Here is an 8,617-nt window from a genome sequence, read left to right as displayed (position 1 = left end):
ACTCACCTCCCGAAACACCACAGCGTAATGGTGTGTCTCAATGTTGTAATCGTAGTTATGATGTTTCTTACTGATTTACCGCTATTGTTTTGGGGTTATGATTTACAGACGGCTGCATTCACGTTAAATAGGTGATAACCCACAAGTATAGGGGATCGCGACAGCTTTCGAGGGTAGAGTATTCAACCCAAATTTATTGATTCGACACAAGGGGAGCCAAAGAATATTCTCAAGTATTAGCAGCTGAGTTGTCAATTCAACCGCACCTGGAAACTTAGTATCTGCAGCAAAGTGTTTAGTAGCAAAGTAATATGATAGTGGTGGTAATGGTAACAAAAGAGTAACGAAAGCAAAGTAATGTTTTTGGTATTTTGTAGTGATTGTAACAATAGCAACGGGAAAGTAAATAAGCGTAAACTAGTATATGGAAAACTCGTAGGCACCGGATCAGTGATGGATATTTATGCCGGATGCAGTTCATCATGTAACAGTCATAACATTGGATGACATAGAACTAGCTCCAATTCATCAATCTAATGTAGGCATGTATTCCGTATATAGTCATACGTGCTTATGGAAAAGAACCTGCATGACATCTTTTGTCCTACCCTCTCGTGGCAGTGGGGTCCTAATGGAAACTAAGGGATATTAAAGCCTCCTTTTAATAGAGAACCGGAACAAAGCATTAGAACATAGTGAATACATGAACTCCTCAAACTACGGTCATCACCGGTAAGTATCCCGATTATTGTCACTTCGGGGTTAACGGATCATAACACATAATAGGTGACTATAGACTTGCAAGATAGGATCAAGAACTCTCATATATTGATGAAAACATAATAGGTTTAGATCTGAAATCATGGTACTCGGGCCCTAGTGACAAGCATTAAGCATAGCAAAGTCATAGCAACATCAATCTCAGAACATAGTGGATACTAGGGATCAAACCCTAACAAAACTAACTCGATTACATGATAAATCTCATCCAACCCATCACCGTCCAGCAAGCCTACGATGAAATTACTCACGCACGGCGGTGAGCATCATGAAATTGGTGACGGAGGATGGTTGATGATGACGATGGCAACGGATTCCCCTCTCCAGAGCCCCAAACGGACTCCAGATCATCCCTCCCGAGAGGTTTTAGGGCTTGGCGGCAGCTCCGTATCGTAAAACGCGATGATTTCTTCTCCCCTATTTTTTTCTCCCCGAAAGCAGTTATATAGAGTTGGAGTTGGAGTCGGGGGGTTTCCAGGGGGCCCACGAGGTAGGGGGCGCGCCCTAGGGGGGCGCGCCCCCCACCCTCGTGGCAAGGGTGTGGGCCCCCTGCTCTTCATCTTTGGCGAGGATTTTTTATTATTTATTGTAAGATATTCCGTGGAGTTTCAGGTCATTCCGAGAACTTTTGTTTTCTGCACGCAAAACAACATCATGGCAATTCTGCTGAAAACAGCGTCAGTCCAGGTTAGTTCCATTCAAATCATACAAGTTAGAGTCCAAAACAAGGGCAAAAGTGTTTGGAAAAGTAGATACGACGGAGACGTATCAATAGGGCACCATCTAAATCCGTTGAGACGACCCATATGAACTGTGATTTGGCAAGAAACCCAAGTTGTCGTTTCTTAAAGTTTGAGGCTACGATGCTTATGTGAAAAAGCTTCAACCTAATAAGCTCGAACCCAAATCGGAGAAATGTGTCTTCATAGGATACCCAAACGAGACTGTTGGGTACACCTTCTATCTCATATCCGAAGGCAAGATATTCATTGCTAAGAATGGATCCTTTCTAGAGAAGGAGTTTCTCTCGAAAGAAGTGAGTGGAGGAAAAGTAGAACTTGATGAGGTAATTGTACCTGCTCCCTTGTTGGAAAGTAGTTCATCACAGAAATCAGTTCCAGTGATTCCTACACCAATTAGTGAGCAAGCTAATGATGATGATCATGAAACTTCTGATGAAGTTACTACCGAACCTCGTAGGTCAACCAGAGTAAGATCCACACCAGAGTGGTACGGTAATCCTGTTCTGGAGGTCATGTTACTTGACCATGACGAACCTACAAACTATTAGGAAGCGATGATGAGCCCAGATTCCGCGAAATGGCTTGAGGCCATGAAATCTGAGATGGGGTCCATGTATGAGAACAAAGTGTGGACTTTGGTTGACTTGCCCGATGATCTGCAAGCCATAGAGAATAAATGGATCTTCAATAAGAAGACTAACACTGAAGGTAATATTATTGTCTGCAAAGTCCGACTTGTTGCAAAAGGTTTTCGACAAGTTTAAGGAATTGACTACGATGAGACCTTCTTACCCGTAGTGATGCTTAAGTCCGTCTGAATCATGTTAGCAATTGCCGCATTGTATGATTATGAAATTTGGCAAATGGATGTCAAAATTGTATTCCTTAAAGGATATCTTAAAGAAGAGTTGTATATGATGCAACCAGAAGGTTTTGTCGATCCAAAAGGTCCTAACAAAGTGTGTACACTCCAATGATCCATTTATGGACTGGTGCAAGCATCTCGGAGTTGGAATATACGCTTTGATAGTGTGATCAAAGCATATGGTTTTATACAGACTTTTGGAGAAGCCTGTATTTACAAGAAAGGATACTTGAATAAGAATTTTTCAATGAATTTTATATGTGAGCTCTATAGCATTTCTGATATTATATGTGCATGACATATTGTTGATCGGAAATGATACTAAATTTTGGAATAGCATAAAAGGGTACTTGAATAAGAATTTTTCAATGAAAGACCTCGGTGAAGCTGCTTATATATTGGGCATCAAGATCTATAGAGATAGATCAAGACGCTTAATTGGACTTTCACAAAGCACATACCTTGATAAAGTTTTAAAGAAATTCAAATTGGATCAAGCAAAGAAAGGGTTCTTGCCTGTGTTACAAGGTGTGAAGTTGAGTCAGACTCAATGCCCGACCACTGCAGAAGATAGAGAGAAAATGAAAGTCATTCCCTATGCTTCAGCCATAGGTTCTATCATGTATGCAATGATGTGTACCAGACCTAATGTGTGCCTTGCTATTATTTTAGCAGGGAGGTACCAAAGTAATCCAGGAGTGGATCACTGGACAGCGGTCAAGAACATCCTGAAATACCAGAAAAGGACTAAGGATATGTTTCTCATTTATGGAGGTGACAAAGAGGTCGTCGTAAATGGTTACGTCGATGCAATCTTTGACACTGATCCGAATGACTCTAAGTCAGAGACCGGATACGAATTTTTACTAAATGGAGGAGCTGTAAGTTGGTGCAGTTCCAAGCAGAGCGTCGTGGCGGGTTCTGCGTGTGAAGCAGAGTACATAGCTGCTTCGGTAGCAGCAAATGAAGGAGTTCATATCCGATCTAGGTGTCATACCTAGTGCATCGGGTCCAATGAAAATCTTTTGTGACAATACTGGTGCATTTGTCTTGGCAAAGGAATTCAAATTTCACAAGAGAACCAAGCACATCAAGAGACGCTTCAATTCCATCCGTGATCAAGTCAAGGAGGGAGACATAGAGATTTGCAAGATACATACAGATCTGAATGTTGCAGACCCGTTGACTAAGCCGCTCTCACGAGCAAAACATGATCAGCACCAAGACTCCATGGGTGTTAGAATCATTACAATATAATCTAGATTATTTACCCTAGTGCAAGTAGGAGACTGAAGGAAATATGCCCTAGAGGCAATAATAAAGTTGTTATTTATATTTCCTTATATCATGATAAATGTTTATTATTCATGCTAGAATTGTATTAACCGGAAACTTAGTACATGTGTGAATACGTAGACAAACAGAGTGTCCCTAGTATGCCTCTACTTGACTAGCTCGTTAATCAAAGATGGTTAAGTTTCCTAGCCATAGACATGTGTTGTCATTCGATGAATGGGATCACATCATTAGAGAATGATGTGATGGACAAGACCCATCCGTTAGCTTAGCACTATGATCATTTAGTTTATTGCTATTACTTTCTTCATGACTTATACATGTTCCTATGACTATGAGATTATGCAACTCCCGAATACCAGAGGAACACTTAGTGTGCTATCAAACGTCACAACGTAACTAGGTGATTATAAAGATGCTCTATAGGTGTCTCTGATGGTGTTTGTTGAGTTGGCATATATCGAGATTAGGATTTGTCACTCAAATTGACAGAGAGGTATCTCTGGGCCCTCTCGGTAATGCACATCACTATAAGCCTTGCAAGCAGTGTGACTAATGAGTTAGTTAGGATAATGAATTACGGAACGAGTAAAGAGACTTGCCGGTAACGAGATTGAACTAGGTATGATGATAACGACGATCGAATCTCGGACAGGTAACATATCGATGACAAAGGGAACAACATATGTTGTTGTGCGGTTTGACCAATAAAGATCTTCATAGAATATGTAGGAACCAACATGAGCATCCAGGTTCCGCTCTTGGTTATTGACCGGAGATGAGTCTCGGTCATGTCTACGTAGTTCTCGAAAGCGGGGAACATACTTCTTATTTCCGCTCCTTTCCTTCCCCTCCTAGTTGGAATAGGAAAGGGGGGAACCTACTCCTAGTAGGAGTAGGATTCCCCCCTTGGGGTGCGCCCCATGAGGCCAGCCGACCCCCTCCTCCCCTCATTTATATATGGGGGAGGGGGCACCCCATAGACACACAAGTTGATTTCTTAGCCGTGTGTGGTGCCCCCCTCCACAGATTTCCACCTCAGTCATATTGTCGTAGTGCTTAGGCGAGCCATGCGTCGATAAATTCATCATCACCGTCGCCATACCGTCGTGCTGACGAAACTCTCCCTTAGCCTCAACTGGATCTAGAGTTCAAGGGATGTCACTGAGTTGAACGTGTGCAGATCACGGAGGTGCCGTGCGTTCGGTACTTGATCTGTTGGATCGCGAAGACATTCGACTACATCAACCGCGTTACTAAACGCTTCTGCTTTCGGTCTACGAGGGTACGTGGACACACTCTCCCCGCTCGTTGCTATGCTTCTCCTAGATAGATCTTGCGTGATCGTAAGTAAATTTTTGAAATACTACGTTCCCCAACAATTCCACCTTCGGGGAGTCGCTGCTGTCTCGCCTTCTTGAGTAGGATACAAACCCTAACAAAAATCGAAAAAACATCTAAGAACGGAACCCTCCCAACGACAAGGGTTGGGATCCACCGCGCCTCCATGGCTCTAAGGCCACCGAAGACGAGGCGGACCAGCGGCGACGCCGGCAGGAGGCGGAGGAGCGGCTGCTTGAGCCCCTACGCATGCGCGTCGTATAACTTGTTGATTTTGTTAATTGTGATGATCCATCATGGTAATTAAAATGTTATTGTTTTAAGAACAAACATTATTAAATCTTTTGTGCTAAAGTTAATGTACTTTGTTTCAAATATATATACAAACATGAGATAATTCTTTTTATTTCTCAAACAAATTATAAAACAGCATAAAAATATTGTGTACCGGTGGATCACATGAAAGCTAATTGCAAAAAGGTAAAAGGCAACTCAAAAAGCAAAATAAAAATAAAAGTAAAAGGGGAATATAAAAATAAAATAAATACAAATATTAGAAACTCCATAAGAAAAACAAAATATATAGAAGGTGAATATACAAATGAAAATAAAAATTACATGAAACTAAAACGCAAGAATACTGGAAGATCAAACAACGGTATTTTATTAGGATTTTGTAAGGTAAGCTGGCTGGTTTTTCTCTGAAATTTAAGGTAGCTGATTTTTTTTTGTGACATCAAACTAGTTAATTATGTTGCCTATGCCTCTTCCCCAAGAAAAGGCTATCTCCCTCCGGCGCCGCCACCGGTCCGTCTCGTCTCCGGTGGCTTTAGGGCCATGGCGGCGCGGTGGATCCCGATCCTTGTCGGTGGAGGGCTCCGTCTTTAGATGTTCCTTCTAGTTTTGGTAGGGTTTGTGTCCTACCCAGGAAAACGAGATGGCGGCGGCTCACTGAAGATGGGATAAGGTTCTTCCCGTCTAGTCCCCATTCCAGTGGTGCGTCTAGCATCATCGGTGGGCGTGTGGAGGTGTGTCTCTGGCGGATCTGTCGTTGGTGGATTTGCTCGAATCTTATCGTAGTTTGTCTACGTTCATGTGTCTTCAAGTTGGATTCTTCCAATCTACGCTACTCTACAATGGCAGCAGTTGCTGTTCTAGTGAATAGATTGTGAGTTTTTCCGCCAAAAAACTAGTTAATTATGTTAATTGTGATGATCCATCTAGTTAACTAACCTCCCCACCAGTTTTTTTGGAACCGTTCTCACCTCTCAAACCCTGGAGAGGAAATTTTCTGGATGCACCGCGCTGCCATCTCTTGTCCGGTGGTAGGTCGCCACGACCTCCACTGCTGATATGGGAGTGTGGGAAAGCCCTGATCTACCATATGGATCTCTAGTATTCCACTCTTTGATGCTTTTACTAGGATTGCGCGGCAGCGCCGTCGGTGTGGCGAATAAAGTTTCCTCGAGCCTCCCCATCTCGACAATGTCAGCTGCGATGGTTTGATGGCTCGTTGTCGTAAATTATTGTTGACCTATCTATCTGGCTAGGTGAGGTCTGTTGATTTTGCTAGCATGGCAGTAACGGCTCTTCCCTTCGCTGTTTGGCGTGGCAGTGACCATCTCGGCTCATAAAGCAGCGTTGCCGTAGATTTTCGTTCAGTACATGAAAAAGCAGCTATGTATCACGGTTTACAACCTGTTCAGCTATTAACTTGAACAAGTCCGGGCATCAAATAATATGGTGTACAATACGTATAGACTTACGGTGCTGGCATGCACGTGGTTTTGGATCGATCTTACCATCCCACTTGAACTTGATCATTTATTTTTCTATGAGAGAGAGAGATTTTTTTATTCTGTTGAAGAGATAGACATTGCTTTAATTATGGGAGGACATGTCAGATCTACACGTAATAACTCGGTTCCACCAGATGAACGGTTCTTAATTTATAATTAACACGGTAATTTCCGGGAAGTGCCTAATTAGTATAGGTATAGATAGATAGATAGATAGATGCATGCATGCATGCATGGTTATTTGACCGTAAGATAAAATTGTAATCATGCATGCAAGTAGCATAAACGGACACAGATGTAATTAGTCCAGGCATTCAATGGTGGTGTAGGCTTAATTACCTTGACAAGATGATCCTTGGTGCCGGCATGAACGTGGTTTGGATTTTTGCCATCTGCTAGTACAATATCCTCCAACTCCAAATTCAACTACCGAAACTTCCAGGTTGCTGCCTCCTCTGCTCTAATGTCAACTATTCAAGCCTGGAGCTAGATGTGTTCATCAGTGGATGCTAGCATGCATGTGTTTTAGAACTATTGACCCAACCGGATGCGGTCACGATTAGAAGTCAGTTATCTCGTTTACTTTTACCTGCACCAATTAAGGCACTAATTATTCTAAGCCTCCACCTACAGTTGAGACATGACTTGGTCAACAACTCCACCAACACCCCCAACATGCATGGCTGGAAGCACCACTATAAATATCCATTGATATTTCGCTTAGAACTCATCTCATCTTGCAAGAGTACACACTTCCATAAAACACACACAATGGTAGGCACAAAGCTAGTAGCCCTCGGCTATGTTGTCCTCTTGAGCATTGGACTGGCCAATGCTGCAAGGGTGGTTAGATTCGGCAGTGGAAGCGCCACGGGAACGGGAGCGGGAGGAGGAGAGGGTGGGGGAACTGTGAGTGGTGGTGGCTCGGGTGCTGGGAGTGGAACTGGGTCTGGCGTGAGTTCTAGTAGTGGTAGCCATGCAAGCGGTGGAGGTGGAGGTGGCGGCGGAGGCGGTGGCCAAAATGGTGGAACTGGATATGGTAGCGGGTCCGGCTCTGGCTCTGGTTCCAGTCAATATAGTCAAGGATCTTCATATCCTTATGGTGGTGGCTATGGTGGATATACTAGCGCTGGCGGTGCCGGTGGTGGCGGTGGTGGAGGGAAAGCTAGTGGTTATCAAGGATCTAGTGGATATGGGGCTGGTAGTGGCACTGGTTCTGGCTCAGCTACAGCTACTAACAATTGGTATAGACAAGGTAGTACAAATGCAGATGCTGGTGGAAACGGTGGTGGCAATGGAGGAGGAAGAAATGGTGGGAGTGGTGCAGGCAAAGGTGCTGGATCTGGGTATGGCAATGCCAACCCCTAATCCCCTTCATGTGAGGAATCTAAAAAATGGAGCCCAACCTACTGTACTGCGTCAAATTGATAGCTTTGACTCTTTTTTCATTTATTTGTTATCATCTTACATATTATCAAATAAGGGCTTCATTGTTCTAGTGGAAAATGTACTAGTGTTCGTGATATATTCCAAAAATGTTAATTGTCAATGTATCACTATTTACATGTATTAAGTTATATGCCATCGTTTTGGCCAACCGACTTGCAATGGAAACTCTTTGCGTGTCTTATAGTTATGTAACATAAGTTGCTCGCTTATGGTTAAGTACCAAAAATTATCATTTCAATGATACATGTCGTTTCACGAATGGCGTCACTCATGTAACACATGTCTCACATACACCACTTTAGTTTTGCGTAAATTTCTCTCGCTGGGTAGTGCTTCTAGGGAGT

General features: G+C 43.0%; 1 protein-coding gene across 1 annotated transcript; it reads left to right on the top strand.

The window, feature by feature from the left end:
• Positions 1-7,568: 7,568 nt before the first annotated feature.
• LOC119273356 (putative glycine-rich cell wall structural protein 1) lies at positions 7,569-8,398 on the top strand. Its single transcript, XM_037554541.1, has one exon. It carries the CDS (start codon positions 7,596-7,598, stop codon positions 8,190-8,192), a length of 597 nt encoding a protein of 198 aa, XP_037410438.1. The 5' UTR covers positions 7,569-7,595; the 3' UTR covers positions 8,193-8,398.
• Positions 8,399-8,617: the final 219 nt, after the last annotated feature.

The sequence above is a fragment of the Triticum dicoccoides genome, chromosome 3A, assembly GCF_002162155.2.
Source record: "Triticum dicoccoides isolate Atlit2015 ecotype Zavitan chromosome 3A, WEW_v2.0, whole genome shotgun sequence".
Classification (NCBI taxonomy): Eukaryota; Viridiplantae; Streptophyta; class Magnoliopsida; order Poales; family Poaceae; genus Triticum; species Triticum dicoccoides.
This window is presented reverse-complemented; position numbering and strand designations above follow the sequence as displayed.

Excerpts from the sequence above, each read along its gene's own strand:
- LOC119273356 (XM_037554541.1), top strand. The coding sequence starts at position 7,596 with ATGGTAGGCACAAAGCTAGTAGCCCTCGGCTATGTTGTCCTCTTGAGC.